This window comes from Amblyraja radiata, chromosome 7 (genome assembly GCF_010909765.2).
Source record: "Amblyraja radiata isolate CabotCenter1 chromosome 7, sAmbRad1.1.pri, whole genome shotgun sequence".
NCBI lineage: Eukaryota > Metazoa > Chordata > Chondrichthyes > Rajiformes > Rajidae > Amblyraja > Amblyraja radiata.
Window position 1 is genome coordinate 3,744,096 of NC_045962.1, and position 18,164 is coordinate 3,762,259.

At 46.0% G+C, this 18,164-nt stretch overlaps 1 protein-coding gene across 1 annotated transcript in view; it reads right to left on the reverse strand.

Annotated features, from left to right (window-relative positions):
* Positions 1–18,164, reverse strand: part of dgkg (diacylglycerol kinase gamma) — a 580,221-nt gene that overhangs the window by 234,744 nt on the left and 327,313 nt on the right. The window contains exon 20 of the mRNA XM_033023568.1: positions 17,911–18,071. Within this exon, the coding sequence (XP_032879459.1) occupies positions 17,911–18,071 (161 nt within the window). The remainder of the gene's footprint in view (positions 1–17,910; positions 18,072–18,164) is intronic.

Genomic DNA, 18,164 nt, shown 5'->3' on the forward strand with positions numbered 1-18,164 from the left:
GATTCCTTGCGTTTATCGAAATACCGAACTCGCTTATACAGAGAGCTGTTTTGAATAGGCAGGACATTTAAAGAAGCAGATGTTTGCTTGGCTGATGAAAAGAGTACAGCCGAATAAAATGAAGGAAAGTTTTAGCGGAGCAGCCTATTGAGGCCTAAAGAGGAAGAAAGATTGTAGGGGGAGAAAGTGGTGACCGTGGCTGACAAGGGAAGTCAAGGACAGTATAAAATTAAAGGAGAAGGCATAGAATATTGCATAGAATAGTGGGAAGAAAGAGGATTGGGAAGATTTTAAAGAATAACAATTAAAAAGGCAATAGGAGGAGTAAGATGAAATACGAAGGTAAGCTAGCCAATAATATAAAAGAGAATGGCAAGGGTTTCTTCAGTTATATAAAGAGCAAGAAAGAGGCAAGAGTGGACTGCTGGAGAATGATGCAGGAGAAGTGATAACTTTTGACAATAGGTGCAGGAGTAGGCTATTCGGCCCTTCGAGGCAGCATCGCCTTTCAATGTGATCATGGCTGATCATCCACAATCATGGGGAATAAAGAAATTTCAGAGGAGTTAAAAAACTTTTTTTGCATCAGTCTTCACAGTGGACGACATCAGCAACTTGCCTGAAATTTAAGAGAGTCAGGGGGTGGAGGTTAGTGGAGTGGCTATTACCAGGGAGGAGGTGCTTGGGAAGCTGAAAGGGCTGAAGGTGGATAGGTCACCTGGAGCAGATGGACTACACCCTAGGGTTCTGAAAGAGATGGCTTTAGAAATTGTCATGGTCTGCCTCATGCACTGCCTTGATGATTTAAAATGCTGGATGGCTCAGAACTTCCTCCAACTTAATGAGAGCAAGTCTGAGGTCATCCTACTCGGCCCCTCCGACTCCATCAAAACGATACCAGGCAGCCTTGGAAGCCTAACCTGCTTTGTCAAACCGCAATTCAAAAACCTTGGCGTGATATTTGACTCCGCATTCAAGTTTGACAAACAAGTCAACTCTGCGGTAAAATCTGGTTTCTTCCAGCTTCGTACAATAGCTAAAATCAAATTGTTCCTCAAATTCGACAACCTTGAAAAAATCATCCACTCATTCATCTTCTCCCACCTTGACTACTGCAACTCCCTATACACTGGCATCAGCCAATCATCCCTGTCCCGCCTGCAATTGGTCCAAAATGCCGCAGCTGGGCTTCTGACGGGTATCCGTAAAAGGGACCACGTCACCCCAATCCTGGCCTCTCTCCACTGGCTCCCAGTACGGTACTTAATCAACTTCAAGCTCCTCTTATACGTATACAAAGATCCCCCCCCCCCCACATCAAAAATCTTCTAACCCACCATTCTACCTCCAGGTCCCTCAGGTCGGCCGACTTGGGGCTACTGACTATCCCGCGGTCTAGGCTTAAGCTCAGGGGTGACCGCACTTTTGCGGTTGTAGCATCTAGACTGTGGAATAGCATCCCTCTTCCCATCAGAACTGCCCCCACCATCGACTCCTTTAAGTCACGACTCAAAACCTATTTCTACTCCCTGGTGTTTTTGAGCCCCTCTGAGGGGGCGCTGTAAACAGTTTATGTATGTATTGTTAGCTCTGCCTACCGTTGTGTGTATCAAATTAGTACCTGCACTGATGTGAAGCACTTTGGTCAACGTGAGTTGCTATACAAATACATTTATTATTATTATTATTATTATTATTTCCAAACTACCCCCCACACAGCACATTCTCCTCGTTTCCTTCAATCCAGGATGGCTGTTTAGATAGGAATGTAAGGACTGTCTCAAATTGGTTGACCACACAACTTGTAATTCGTGTAAATCAATATTGAATTTGAATGGCTGTGACTCAGGCTAATGCCAGGGATTTGATAATTGGCAAGTTCGTTCCAGGCATTCTTGTGTTTTCAAGGCTGGTGCTGTATGGAGTCAAGAATTTAAATAGATACAATTGTGGATTTGTACAGCCTGCAGTACGCTGTGGCCTACTGCTGACATATTTGATGGATACATTTATTTATAAATCTCATTGAAATGAATACGCAGGTTTGTACACGCACAGTAGCTCAGCTGGCGAGAATGTTTATCCCGAATGACCCTTGACCTGGGCATACGCAGTTGTAATACCGTAATTTTCGTGCCAAACTTTCAAAATTGATCCCTCTTCTTTCAAAATGGCTGCCCACCCTCACTCTGCAGAAAAAGTTAGTGATATAATATAGAAATAACTTGAACGGATGAGTGATGGTCGGTATAGTTGATCAAAGGCCCCGTTTCCATAGTGTAATCTTTTAATCATTCAATTCAATCTCACTTTAATTCTTGGGAATGGTTGGTTGGTGATTAAACAACTCCGGTTTATGCCTTCTTGAGGTTAGAAGAATAAGAAGTGATTGCAATGAACCATACAAAATTCTTATAGGTCTTACCAGGTGAAATGCTGGGATCATGAGTTTTGACCAGAACGTATTTCAGTGCTGAGTGATGCTCTACCTAGAGATTTTCAGCGTACTACATCCAGATCCAGATCCAGAAATGATGTCCTTATGTTTTATCCAGAGTGTTTTGTCAGACAGTGCAGCAGTCTCTAGGCATTGTACTATTTCATAAAATGTTTAGTTTAGTTTAAAGATACAGTGTAGAAACAGGCCCTTTGGCCCACCGAGTCTGCACCGATCAGCGATCCCTGTACATTAGCACTCCCCTACACACACTAGGGACAATTTTTACATTTATTCAAAGCCAATTAACCTACAAACCTGTACGTCTTTGGAGTGTGGGAGGAAACCGTAGATCTTGGAGAAAACCGACGCAGGTCACAGGGCGAACATACAAACTCCGTACAGACAGCACCCTTAGGCAGGATCGAACCCGGGTCACCGGCGCTGTGAGGTAGTAGTTTAACCGCTACACCACCGTGCCGCCTAAAACGTCTTAGAACCTGGCACAGAGTAAAGAATGCCAACACAGATCCAAGGTGGCATGAAAAAGTAATTCAGGCTTTCAGAGGAGAAAGTGAAGAGTATAAAACTATAAAAATCTTAAATAAAATTGAAAACATTACTTATAAAGTGGTACGACTAATTATATTTGATGTGCTTTATTCATGAAGTGGTATATTGTTTATTTAATATTATTTTAATGTTGAGGATAAAGCACTGAAAATAAATGGATTTCCATGTTATATTTGAGCCTCAAAGCTTGCTCTTTTAGACCAGTGGTTCTCAAATGGGGGTACGCGTACCCCTGGGGGTACATGAAGGCACTCCAGGGGGTACGTGAGATTTTAAAATATTTTTGCGCTGGTTAGGGGGTACTTGGCTGAAAAAATATTTCACAGGGGGTATATCACTGAAAAAAGGTTGAGAACCACTGTTTTAGACCATCAATGGTGTCCAGAGTTTGTGTGTTTTTCTAATTTAATTACATACAAATAGTTACTACATTAAGTTGAACATATTTTTGAGAGACCAGTAAGGCTTGGGATTTCTTGTATTATTCTCTTTGTCACATAAATAAAGAGAAATAATAGTTAAAAGATGTCATAGTTGTATCTTTAACATAGATTAATATATGGTTAGCTCTGGCTATCTTCAGAAACAGTGGCGCAGTGGTAGAGTTGCTGCCTTACAGCACTTTCAGCGTTGGAGACCCGGGTTTGATCCTGACTAAGGGAGAGCCTAGGACCAGAGGTCATAGCCTCAGAATTAAAAAGGAATATTGGAGACCAACTGTAAAAGGCTCCTTGCATTCAACATTAATCAATGCAAAGCAGAAATCAAAGTGAAGTGGAGTCAACAGTTTGACAGTGACTTGTTTTGCAAAGAAGATACATTTTGCGTGGGGCTCCGAAATTTTTGTAGTGAACGAAATCTTCGCGCGACAACGGCCTGTCGTGGAACTGACGGCCAAAGTGGGACAGGCCCAAGACCCTGGCGCGACGCAACATCTCAACTCCAACAGCAGCAGAAGCAGGCAAACGATCGCCGAACTCGGCCTGGGGCTCACGGCCGTTGCGGTCCGGATCCGCCCCCACTTCTACTCCCAGAGCGGGGCCAAGAAAATTGAAGATAGAGTCTCGACACGAAACGTCACCCATTGCTTCTCTCCAGAGATGCTGCCGGTCCCGCTGAGTTACTCCAGCTTTGTGTCCATCTTCAAATGACGTCACGCGCTCCAGACGGCTGTGCGTACGCATGTAATCGTGCCCGACCTTCGTGGGACCATCGCAGCTCAACGCGACCACGAGGTCGCGTAATTTGCGTGCCAAGGACACGTAAGTGGGACAGGCCCTTAAGGCAGCAACTCTACCGCTGCACCACTGCTACTAAAACAGAAAGTGTTTTCAGTTTAGTGCAGCATCAACTCTGATTCAGTAGAATTATTGGAAAATATTTGTTCCAACTGCAAACTTTGGACAAGGTAACAGTATGTAGTCTTATTAAAACATTTGTAGTAATGCATGTAATAATTCCTTACAGTGTGGGTGGGTTAGATGGGCTACCACACGAAAAGAAGTTTGGGGAATCCCATTTCCAGCTTCTGGTCCCAATACATTGCGGCATTTTGTGGTCAGCAGAAACTAAGCAAATATGGCAAGGGTTACCGCATCCACCACCCTTACACACATCCAGTTCCAGAAACTCATTGAGTGAACTAATTTTCCTAATTTTCCCTCCAAATATTTAACATCAAGGATAGATGAGATATTTTGCTGGAGGTTGTTGCTTCAAGATTAACTTGCGGACATTCATTGGGTTGTGGGTAGATTGGAGCTGCCTAATCTTAAGTAGTCACCTATGCTGTTCAATAAAAGCTCCATTCTTTGCACTTGCTGAGACATTTGGAGATTCTGCACATGCCCAACATACCATCCTCACAGTCTGCTGAGCTCTTAAACATTAACTCCATTGTGGCTGCAAGAAATGCTGGATGTTTATTGCAAAGGGAAGCAGGGCACTAATAATTATGGTTGCCCAATGTGGGAAATACTTAAAAAATATATTTTAAATATTCATAAAAATAACTGATTTCATGCGGGCAAATGTTGGTATTTATTGTCCATTCTTAGTGAAGCTGCCCAGAATCAACCACCCTGGTGATCCAGAGTTACTTAAGGGCAGACCAGGTTAACAGGGGACACCTCATATTTCGCTTGGGCAGTTTACATCCCAATGAATATTGACTTCTCTAACTTCAAGTAGCTCTTGCTTTCCCTCCCTCTCCATCCCTCCCCCATCCCAGTTCTCTGAGTCTGTCCCCCTGATTAAATTTGATCTCTGTATGCTTCATTGTCACCTTCCCCTAGCTAACAATCATCTATTCTACATCTACACCTTCATACCCTTTGATGCCTTGTTTTCACAACTACCCCCTCCTTATCTCGGTCTCCATCTCCCCTGACTCAGTCTGAGAAGGGTCTCGACCCTGAAACGCCACCCATTCCTTCTCTCCAGAGACGTTGCCAGTCTAAATTGCTCCAGCATTTTGTGTCTATCTTCGGTGTAATCCAGCATCTGCAGTCTGCTTGAAATGCAATTTCAAGGAATAGCTGTGTGAACTGCCAGCCCACCAGCCCTGAGTGACTGATCTGCCAGCCCATCAGCCCTGAGTAACTGAGCTGCCAGCGCAGCAGGCCTGAGTGACTGAGCTGCCAGCCTACCAGGCCTGAGTAACTGAGCTGCCAGCGCAGCAGGCCTGAGTGACTGAGCTGCCAGCCTACCAGGGCAGACTGAGCTGCCAGCCCACCAGGCCTGAGTAACTGAGCTGCCAGCGCAGCAGGCCTGAGTGACTGAGCTGCCAGCCTACCAGGGCAGACTAAGCTGCCAGCCCACCAGCCCTGAGTAACTGAGCTGCCAGCCCACCAGCCCTGAGTAACTGAGCTGCAAGCCGACCAGCCCTGAGTAACTGAGCTGCCAGCGCAGCAGGCCTGAGTAACTGAGCTGCCAGCGCACCAGGCCTGAGTGACTGAGCTGCCAGCCCAAGAATCCATTTGGCCCACAATGTCCATACTAGCCCTCTGGAAACCAGTCCCTTCAGCCCACAACACCCATACTAGCGCTCCAGAAAGCCCTCTCCCCACTGGCCACCAATATTGGAATTGGTAGAGAGGTGGAATATTGCGTTGGGGGACCAGCCCTCCCAATGTGAACATGGGACCCAATGGGTCCCACTTAGTCTGGTGTTATTTAAACATTGTGTTTAGTGGGGGGGGGGTGCGATAAGGGAGAGGTGAGGGACGGAGTGACTGAGGGTAGGGAAAAGGAGAGGGAGGGAGGGAGTGGAGGGGGGGGGGAGGGGGAGAGGGGAGAGAAGAGGGAGGGTGAAGAGGAGGGGGAGGGAGTGTTGGGGATGAGGGGAAATCAGCCGCGCCTGTGCAGTTGGGGGCTATGGGTGAGTGGTGGAATATTACGTTGGTGGAACAGGGCCCAACGAGTCCCACTTGGTTGTATACTATTAAATTGCCCCAATAACCTCATCCACTGCTTAATTCAATATGCTCCGCTCCATCTTCAAACCAGTACTTAATCAATACACAAAGTTTTATAGGAAGGAACTGCAGATGCTGGTTTAAACCGAAGATAGACACAAGTAGCTGGAGTAATTCGAACCTCTCAGGGTTGAGAGGTCTTGACCCAAACAGTCACCTAATCCTTTTTTCCTGAGATGCTGTCTGGCCCGCTGAGCTACTCCAGATTTTTGCGTCAATCTTCAATACACAAAGGTAATTGGTTGAAGGATTAGGCAGGAGTTGTGGAAAACTTTTTCATTCAATCTTCTTCTTGCTTTTGAGTCAGCAGAAGTCCGCAGTAGGGTGATGCCATCCCGTTCGACATCCGTAGGTGCCTGCCCTAAAAAGGGCTGGCAGCTCAGTTACTCAGGGCTGGTGGGCTGGCAGATCAGTCATTCAGGACTGGTGGGCTGGCAGGTCAGGTCACTCACGGCTATTCCTTGAAATTGCATTTCAAGCAGGGTGCAGGCCACCACATTCAATTTTATAGCATTTCAAGCAGGTTGGCGCCAAGCTGCGGTGCTGCTGCCGTCTCTGTTTGTTGTCATTCGCCTGACTGAGGTCAGTTGACAGGGCTCACCACGGGGAGGCATTCAATGAGTAAGTGTCTGGAACACACTCGAGATGTTTATTGGCATATGGTGACCCATGAATTGCTTCAAACCAAGAACTAGGAAGTGGATTAACGTGAAATCTGATTTTTAGCATGGGCAGAAAGGGGTGAATAGCCTCTATCTATGCTGTACATGTTTATGGTTCTAGGAGCAGTCCAATTCACACCCTTCAAGACACTCTCACACAGGTACATGGATAGGACCATAGCGAGCAAGATAGATCACTCGACGAAAAAGACGTAGTACGGTCATGGGCAGATTCATGGGTAATTTTCAGCCCATTTCTGAAACCAGCTTCCGTCTCCGCACCAAATATCCCATAGCGGAGCAAAGATAGTAGTGCGGAGACGGAAGCTGGTTACGGAAACATCCTCGTAAAAATAAAAGTTATTTGGTAAAAAATTGTCCTCATTTTCAGAATTATAATTTATTAACACAAAGTGTTCCCCCGCAACGTTGCAAGTCGGGTCGGGTCGGGTTACTGAAATGGATGAAAAAAAGGCCCACGTTCCGCTCCGTTGCGTACTACACGTCAGCCCATTGCATTTGGAAGGAGTGGTCGATTTTGCTCCGCTATAGGATCTTTGGATAGGACAGGTTTGGAGGGATATGGACCAAGCACAGGCAGGAGGGACAAGTGTAGATGGAACATGTTGGCAGGTGTGGGCAAGTTGGGCCGAAGGGCCTGTTTCCACGCTGTATCACTCTATGACTATGACACAACTGAGAACAACAACGAACGTCACACACCTCAAACACACCGCAGAACTCTCACTGACAAACTTACCGCTCCATTTGCATGTAATGGCGATGAATTGAGAAGACAATTAGCAAAACTTGCAGGAAAAGGTGTACCAGATCATCATGGGAAAGCCATTGTTGAACATGTGGACAATTGCAGGATGAGAAGGATTCATAATGAAGGCATCTGCTGAGTGTTGCATATATTTCTTCTTTCCTTACAGCTCAATCCTAGCCCATTTTTTGCATTTCAAACACACAGGAACTGGAAGATTCCAGTCAGAATGTAAAAATGAGGAGACACCCAACACCAGCCACCAACCCAGACAATGACATTCACATTATTCACAGGCTGCAACTGTGGAGGGATCTGCAGACAAGAATCAATAAGCAATAGACAATAGACAATAGGTGCAGGAGTAGGCCATTCGGCCCTTCGAACCAACACCACCATTCAATGTGATCATGGCTGATCATCCACAATCAGTACCCCGTTCCTGCCTTCTCCCCATATCCTCTGACTCCACTATCTTTATTAAGAGCTCTATCAAACTCTCTCTTGAAAGCATCCAGAGAATTGGCCTCCACTTACTTCTGAGGCAGAGAATTCCACAAATTCACAATTCTCTGGGTGAAAAAGTGTTTACTCACCTCCGTTCTAAATGGCCAACCCCTTAGTCTTAAACTGTGGCCCCTGGTTCTGGACTCCCCCCAACATCGGGAAAGCCCCAACCTTGTTCAACCTTTACACAAATGACCTACCCACCACCAAATCCCGTAAATTCATCTATGCAGATGACATCTGTTTGGCCTTCCAAGCACCAGATTTTGGTACATTGGAACAGGTGCTCAATGAAGACCTTGCTAAACTGGACGAGTACTGCAAAACCTGGCGCCTAAAACCAAGCCCAGCAAAAACGGTCTCCAGTGTGTTCCACCTCCATAATGCAGAAGCCACAAGAGAACCAAACATCTATCTGAGCAGGACCAAACTGAAGTATGCCCCCACTCCAACCTACCTCGGAGTGACCCTTGACAGGACTCTATCCTTCAAGAAACATCTCAAAAGAACAGCAGCTAAGGTGAAGTCCAGAAACAATCTCCTCAGTAAGCTTGCTGGCTCAAAGTGGGGGGCAGCAGCCCCCACACTGTGCATTTCAGCACTAGCCCTTGCATTTTCTTCAGCCGAATATTGTGCCCCTGTTTGGTCCAGGTCATCCCACACACACCATGTGGACACCCAATTGAACTCAACAATGAGGATCATCACAGGAACAATCCGCTCAACACCACTCCCCTGGCTCCCTGTCCTATCCAACATAGCCCCTCCACACATCCAGCGAGTAGTCCTCACTCAAAGGATGCTCCAAAAGACCAAAAACTCCCCTCGCCTGCCAATTCACATGGACATCTTCAACCCACCCACTGCTCGACTTCCATCTAGACGACCAATTTGGAAGAACCCACCACCAGCTGATTTCACCATCCAATCAGCTTGGAAAAGGGAATGGGAGTCCAAGGACGTCCCAAATAAACATCTGGTGTCAGACCCCACCCTACCGGTCCCTGGCACCAATCTCCCAAGGAAGCAGTGGACGACACTGAATAGATTAAGGACTGGACATGGCCCCTGCTTGGCCAGCCTTCACAAATGGGGCAGCAGCCCAACCCCACGGTGTGCTTGTGGAGAGCAGCAAACAATGCAACACATCATTGAAGCATGCCCTCAACAAAGACTCAAAGGAAGACTTGTCACCCTTCATACAGCAGATCAAGAGGCAACTGCTTGGCTAAAGGACTTTGCATTCGCTAAATAAATAAATAATCCCTTAATAATCTTATATGTTTCAATAAGATACCCTCTCATCCTTCTAAATTCTAGAGTATACAAGCCCTGTTGCTCCATTCTTTCAACATATGACTGTCCCAGCATCCTGGGAATTAACCTCGTGAACCTACGCTGCACTCCCTCAATAAGGATGGAGTCCAGCAATAAGGATCCAAAATTAGGCCTGAAAAGATTTAGAAAGGAGGCGAGGAGGAACCTCTTTAGTCAGAGCTTAGTTAATCTGTTTTGCCACAGAGGGCTGTGGACAGTGGCGGACTGGGTCTAAAAATATTGGTTGCCAGGAGACAGAGGGGGCCCACTTCATCAGGGGCCCATTTGCCATCGGGCAAGCTGACACCCTGACCAGTCCGCCACTGGCTGTGGAAGCCGTCAGTGGATATTTGTAAGGCAGAGATAGACAAATTCTTGATTAGAATGGGTGTCAATGGCTATGTGGAGAAGGCAGGAAAATGGGATCAGGAGACAGAGATCAGCCATGATTGAATGGCGGAGTAGACTCGATGGGCCGAATGGCCTAATTCTACTTCTATAACCTGTGAATTTGTGAAGAAGGTTATTACTGTGAAAAGATAGAGAATGCTGTAGTAACTCAGATGGCATCCCTGGAGAACATGGATGGGTCACAGTTCAGGTTGGGACTCTTCTTCAGACTGATTGCAGGGGTGGGAGGAAAGAAAGCTGGAAGAGTGAAGGGGTAGGACAAAGCAAGGCACAGGTGAGGGTTTCTTTTTGACAAGCGATGGTTGGACAAAGGTCAGAGTTGCAAATTGTGTTGATACTGGATTGACGAGGTGCAAATATTGTAGGATATTTTAGGATATAGATACAATGACAGCCAGGGATCAGGGGAGGGGCAGGGTTATGGGGAGAAAATGGAGCAATCCCGCAAGCATTGTCACTCATTTCACTGTACATCCTGTATGTGTATATGACAAATAAAGTTGACTTGACTTGGGGGGGGGGGGGGGGGACTGTATTGTTGACATTACCTAAAGTTGGAGAACTCAATGTGCATTTTGCCTTTCCTGTGACCTTCAGTCTGAAGAAGGGTCTCAACCTGAAACGTCACCCATTCCTTTTCTCCAGAGACGCTGCCTGTCCCGCTGAGTTACTCCAGCATTTTGTGTCTATCAATGTTCATATAGTTCGCAGAAACGTCACCTATTCTTTTTCCCAGAAGTGGGATATGGGATGTTGTTGTGATTTAAATCTTGTCATCATTAAGTTGTGGGCGGGAACTGTGGTCCCGAGCCAATTTTCGTGACTATGGCCACTTGCTCAGAGCCTTTGGGCAGCTTGCCCTGCTCTCTATGACCTTTTCGGTATGCACACATCACAAGAGAAAGTGCCAGCAGCCATTCAACGTCTATTCAGCATGTCTCCAATTAAAAAAAATTAAATACTAACATGACATGTACTGTGATCAAACTGTTAGGAAGCTCTAAAAATACAAGATTGCATTATCAGACTAGAAGAAATAATCCAGCAGTTAGTTCACAGATCATTTATAGTTTGATGTTATGTCCAGATGTGCAAGGGATTAGCACTTTTCCAGTTTTATGGGCATATTTGAGGTTACTGAATTCTTCCTCATACAAAGCACTAATTGATTAACTGCATTCATCCAAATTGCATTTATACAAAGCAGAGTCTGAAGAATGGTCTTGACCCGCAAAGTCACCTATTCCTTTTCTCCAGAGCTGCTGTCTGACCCGCTGAGTTACTCCAGCTTTTTGTGTCTATCCTTGGTTTAAACAAATGTTAACATTGGCACTTCTTCTTATCGAGTCCACAAACAAGATTAGAAGTTGTTCAGCCAGAGCTGAACACACGTCTCGGCATCTGCATACAATGGTGTCTGTCTTGTCGCTTCTTGTGCTTCTTGTGCGTGGTGGTGGAAAGATTAGTGGAAACAGGGCCGTGACGTGAGCGCTGTTTCCTTGACCCCGACATTGGTACTGATAGCTGGCAAGCGGCTGCTGAAGCCGGGAGAGGTGGGGAGAGGACCTCCGGGTAGGTATGAAGCACAACAGCAAGTGGTTCAAGATCCTGGAGGCCAGGAGCTAACGTCATATAATAGTCAACGGCAACAACCTCACACTTCCCAATCCATGGCCAGAGGCAGCCTCACCTGTGGAAGGTGTGGGAGGGTCTACCTGATGAGGATAGGCCTAGTCAACCACCGCAGGAAACGCAGCCACAGATGAAACACTCCTCTCTCCCAGCAGGACAACGTCAAACCCGCACCATCATCTCTCCAGATGTGCCAACATATATAACCATATAACAATTACAGCACGGAAACAGGCCATCTCGGCCCTTGCCGAACACTTATTTTCCCCTAGTCCCATCTACCTGCACTCACACCATAACCCTCCATTCCTTTCCCATCCATATACCTATCCAATTTATTTTTAAATGATAAAATCAAACCTGCTTCCACCACTTCCACTGGAAGCTCATTCCACACATCTACTACTCTCTGAGTAAAGGTCGATGTAGACAGGTAGTCATGGGATGATTATGGATGCTCTTGGTTCTTGGTCCTCCAAAATATTCCAAATGGAATTTAAACTAGAGGTGGCGGAGGGTGGACTTAAGCAAAAATGAATTATTGGAGAAGAAGAGCTACCTTAAATTCAGTTGCGTCTGGTTGGGTAACTATGGTAGGGTGAAGACTATTCCATGCATTAATTGTGCGGGGGAAGAATGAATTGCTGTACACATCTGTCTTGGTAGCTGGTATCTCAAATTGGATCAAATGCCCTCGTCTGCTCCTAATTGGTTTGGGTTTGGTGTAGGTTGGTTTGTACTGGTGAGATTGTGTCTCACAAATCTGATTGAATTTTTTTGAAGATGTGACCAAAAAGGTTGATGAGGGCAGAGCTGTAGGTATTGTCTGTATGGATCTCAGCAAGGCATTTGATCATTTTCTGCATGTTAGATACTTTGGAAGGTTAGATCGCATATGATCCAGGGAAAGCGAACTGAATAGTAATTTGGCTTCATGGAAGGAAGCAGATGATGAAGATGGAAGATTGTTATTCAGACAGGAGGTCTGTGGATAGAGGCGTGCCTCAGGGATCAGTACTGGGCCCATTAATGTTTGTGGCTTATATGAACAATTTGGATGAGAATGTACAAGGCACGATTAGTAAATTTGCAGACGACACTAAAGTGGGTGGTATTGTAGAAAATAAAGATGGATATCAAAGATTTCAGCAGGATCTTGGTCAACTGGTCAGAGGAATGGCTGATGGGAGTTTAATGCAGTTGTGTGCGAGGAGTTACATTTTGTGAAGTCAAACCAGGGCAGGATCTATAGAGTGAATGACATGGCCCTGGATAGAGTTGCAGGGACTAGGGATGGTACATAGTTCCTTGCATGTGCATCGCTGATATTTTCCACCGGGTGGCGCTTCAATGGCAGCCTCGCCGACAGTCTGTCTGTCCTTTTCGTCTTTTCTTTGTTAGTATTAGTGTGTTTAAAGGTTTGTGTTAATGTTCTCTGGTTTGTTTTATGTGTGGGGTGGGCGGGGAGGGTCGGGGAAACTTTTTTTCCCAATCTCTTACCTTGCCGAAGATGCGATTGTTTTCCGGATCGTATCTCCGGTCGCTCTGCGGCCTAACATGGTGGAGCTGGAGGCCTTGCTTGAGACTGGCTTTGAGCCCCACCGCGGTGCCATAGAATTACCATCAGAGCCGATTTCTTGCCTAGGATCGATGCTCCTACCGCGGCCTACGGACTTTAACATCGGGTCAGATTGCCCGGCGCGGGGGAGTTGAGATCCCCCCCCCCCCGATGCAGGAGCTTGATCGCCCCGACGAGGAAGCCCTCCGCTGGCTACGGGAGTAACATTATCCCGTCAATGGAAGGTTAGAGGCCCCCGACCGCTGGAGGACAAAGAAGGGCAGAGATTGAACTTTTATTCGCCTTCCATCACAGTGAGGAATGTGGAGGAGTCACTGTGGTGGATGTTTATGTTAAAATGTACTTTGTGTGTTCTGTTGCTTTTTATTGGCATGACTGTATGGCAAATGAAATTCCTCATATGTTGCAAAACATACTTGGCTAATAAAGTATGATTATGATTATGATAAGGTGGTCAAGAAGGCTTTTGGCACATTGGCCTTCATCAGTCAGAGTAGTGAGCATAGATGTCGGGATGTTAAGGGCCTGTCCCACTTACGCAACCTTTACAGGCGACTGCCGCGACTCATGATAGGTCATGAAAGGTCTCCTGTGGTCGTGAAAGGTCACCCGCGACATGTCGCCAGGGGTCGCCTGTGTGGTCATGAGAGGACTCCTATGGTCGTGAGAGGTCTCCAAAGAGTCGTAGCGTCTTTCTGGTCACCGATGACCTATCAGTCGCCTCCAAAGGTTGCGTAAGTGGGACAGGCCCTTTACGCTACAGCTGTACAACTCGTTATAATTTGGAGTATTGCTTGATCACCCTGCTGTTGGAAAGATGTTGTTAAGTGGAAAGAATGCAGAGAAGACTTACTAGGATGTTGCCAGAACTTGAGGGCTCGAGCTATAGGGAGATGCTAGGGCTTTATTCCATGGAGCACAGGAGGATGAGGGGTGATCTTGCAGAGCTGCATGAGATTACGAGAGGACTAGATATAGTAGATGCTCTGAGTCTTTAACCCAGAGGAGGGGAATCTAGAACCAGAGGACATAGGTTTAAGGTGAGAGGGGAAAGATTTAATCGGAATCTGAGGGGAACTTTGCACACAGAGGATTCTGGTTGTATGGAATGAGCTGCCAGGAGAGGTCATTGAGGCAGATACTATAGCACCATTTAAAAGATATTTAGACAGGTACACGGGCAGGAAAGGGTTAGAGTCTGAAGAAGGGGCTACTCAAATTTCACTGCACCAATTGGTGTATGTGACAATAAATGTCCTTTGTCCTTTACCCGAAACATGACTCATTCCTGCCCTGCTGAGTTACTCCAGCATTTTGTGTCTATCTGCGGTTTAGAGGGGTATGGGCCAAACGCGGGCAGGTGGGACTAGTGTTGATGTGCAGCTTGGTTGGCATGGCCAAGTTCAAGAGTGTTTTATTGTCATATGTTCCAAAACAGATCAATGAAATTCTTAAGGGCCTCTCCCACTTGGGCGTAACTTGCACGTCACACAGATGGCGCGCAAAGATTTTGTACATCCCAAAATCCTGGGGCGCCATGCGCGACCGTGCGCCACTGCCTACGTCACCACGCGCGTGTGTAATGCGCACCATGCACGCATCACGTGCGCGTCACGACGCTCGTGTCGTGCATCATGACGCGTAAATGATATTGCGTAAATGACATGCAAATGACACCCAAGTGGGACGGGCCCTTTACTTGCAGCAGCACAACATACACATAAACAGAGTACTCTGTACGATGGGTGGATGGCCCTGTTTACCTGCTGTATGCCTCTTGTATTTATATTCATCAAATCTCCTGCAGACCAACAGAACAATAGAGATGGCGTGTTCCACTCTCAGAACAAAGGCTATGAAATATCACCCACTTCAAATTGAAGCATTTTTGTTATTTTGAACCAGATTACTCATCTTTTAGTTTCTATGAGGCCAAAAACAGGAGGAAAACACAGGCAGATGGGGAATGAGCAGTGGAACCAGAACTGAAATCCCCGAGGTAAATATTGTTATATCCTTCTAAGTGGACTTGGTTCACTTGGAAGCTGGGGCTCCATGCTTCATATCATTTTCAGCTCATCAACAATAACAAGTCATAACCAAGGAGGTTGGCAATGGCTCAAAGACTATATTTCATACATAGAACAGCCTTAAATGAAATGCCATTCTTGGAAAGACAGCAGCACCACACATCAATGCACTAGAACATTCCTATGAGCACGGTTACAATAGTTAGAACTATTTAAATGATTTCACTTGAAAGAAAAACTCCGCCCTTCGATTTTGAGAAAACTTGGATTCACCTGAAATGCCCAATTGTGTCAGAGGCCATGAAGCAAAATTATCCATTTAAACAAATACACGAGGCCAAACAATATACTGACAAACAGTTGTACAAATCTTCAAAATCAATTTTGTTTGTGCATTTTGAGATGAACAAGATATATAGAGGGAGAAAAAGAGTGTTTTAATTTGCAACCTTGGTGCATTAGAAACGGCCTCAAATGAAGAAGGGTCTCGACCTGAAACGCCACCCGTTCCTTCTCTCCAGAGACGCTGCCTGTCCCGCTGAGTTACTCCAGCATTTTGTGTCTAAAACAATTTGAATACTGGCTGGTGTCAGACTGAGTTCTACCTTTGCAACAAGGTGCATCTCTTGGAGGCAATAGTATTTTTTTTTAAATTCTGTGCTATTGCCAAAATTGATGTAAACTCTGGAAATAGGATTACTAGGAAGCTCCAATAAAATGGATTCCAACTCGTCAATTTCCCTAATCAGTGCTTGGTTCATTCTGTTGGACCAGAAGCTCTATCACACTGAATGTCAATTATTCTGTTCATTTGATGTACGTTTGTTCTGTTTGTATACTAAGCAGTACAAGCTTTCCATATCTTTCTCCAGATATCGCAGTAAAACATTTTTAATGTTGGCACTGCACATTCATTGTGATTAAATCCAAATATAACACATCTACTTTGGGAGGTCATGTTGCAGTTGTATGAGAGGTTGGTGAAGCAACATTTAGACAACTGTGTTCAGTTCTGGGCACCGTGTTATTAGAAATATGCTGTCAAGCTGGAAAGGGTGCAGAGAAGATTTACGAGGATGTTGTCAGGACTAGAGGGTCTGAGCTATAGGCAGAGGTTGAGTAGGCTGGGACTCTGTTCCTTGGAGCACAGGAGGATGAGGGGTGATCTTATAGGGGTGTATAAGATTATGAGAGGATTAGATGCACAGAGTCTCTTGCCCAGAGTAGGGGAATCGAGAACCAGAGGACATAGGTTCAAGGTGAAGGGGAAAAGATTTAATAGGAATCTGAGGGGTAACTTGTTCACACAAAGGGTGGCGGGTGTATGGAACAAGCTGCCAGAGGAGGTAGTTGAGGCTGGGATTATCCCAACATTTAATAAACAGTTAGACGGATACATTGATAGGACAGGTTTGGAGGGATATGGGCCATACCCAGGCAGGTGGGACTAGTGTAGCTGGGACATGTTGGTCAGTGTGGGCAAGTTGGGCCGAAGGGCCTGTTTCCATGCTGTATCACCCTATGACTCTATGGCTAACACCCCTTCCCATTCCCAGACTGACCTTTCAGTCCTGGGCCTCCTCCATGGCCAGAGTGAGGCCCAGTGCAAATTGGAGGAACATCACCTCATATTTCACATGGGCGGCTTACACCCCAGTGTTATGAACATTGACTTCTCTAACTTCTAGATCTGGGTCCCTTCTTTCCCTCTCTTTCCCCCCCTCCCCCACTATAGTTGTCCTACTAGTCCAACAGTTAGTATTCCTGTATCGGTCGCATTGGTACATCTTCCCCAGCCATTATGAGCTTCACCCGTTCTTGAGGTCATCTGTTGTCGGCCCTGATTTGTTCTGGCCTTTTCTCACCTGCAGTCCCCTGCTTCCCCCCCCCCCACCCCCCTTCCACCTCTATGTTTCAATTTGAAGAAGGGATCTGACCCGAAACGTCACCTGTTTGTTTTTCTCCAGAGATGCTGCCTGACCTGCTGAGTTAAGGGCCTGTCCCACTTTCACGACCTAATTCACGACCTTTTTTACTCGTGGACATTTTTCATCAGGCTAGAAAAACGCCCCGACCTACTTGATGCCACGAGTACCTACGACTAGCATCACGACCTACCTACGACCTACCTACGACCTCGTGACGACCATGCTGCGACTATGAGTCAAGGGCAAACTCGGCAGAGGTCGTGAATCAGGTCGTGAAAGTGGGACAGGCCCTTTACTCCTACAGTTTGTGTCTACGGTTTCCAAATATAAATATCTCGTGCTTTCAACAAACAGAGACAGCAGCAGCACCGCAGCTTGGCGCCAACCCGGAGCATGCGCCCTTTTTTAGGGCGGGCACCTATGGATGTCGAACCGGATGGCATCACCCTGCTGCGGACTTCTGCCGACTCAAACGCAAGAAGAAGAAAGGTCACAGAATATGCGTGAAAATGTCACATCAATATAACGGTAACAGCCCTTCAAAGCTGAGCTTCAGAAAATAAAAGTATAACAATACTTTGGCACTTACCACACCTATTGAGAAATAGTCGTTGACAATACTGTATGGTACTGGATCGCCCTTCTCTTCCTTATTGTTTGGAATCACCTCTATGCTCCATCTGTCCAGCATCATTTCTGTACTATTTTCCACGTCTTTGAGAACTTTCATAACGTTTCCACCTTCATATCCTGTTCCAGGGATAAAGAAAGATGTTTAAAAATCTTTGACTCTGCTAGATGCCATTGTGACACAAAAGCCAACAGTAGATCTAATAACTTCTC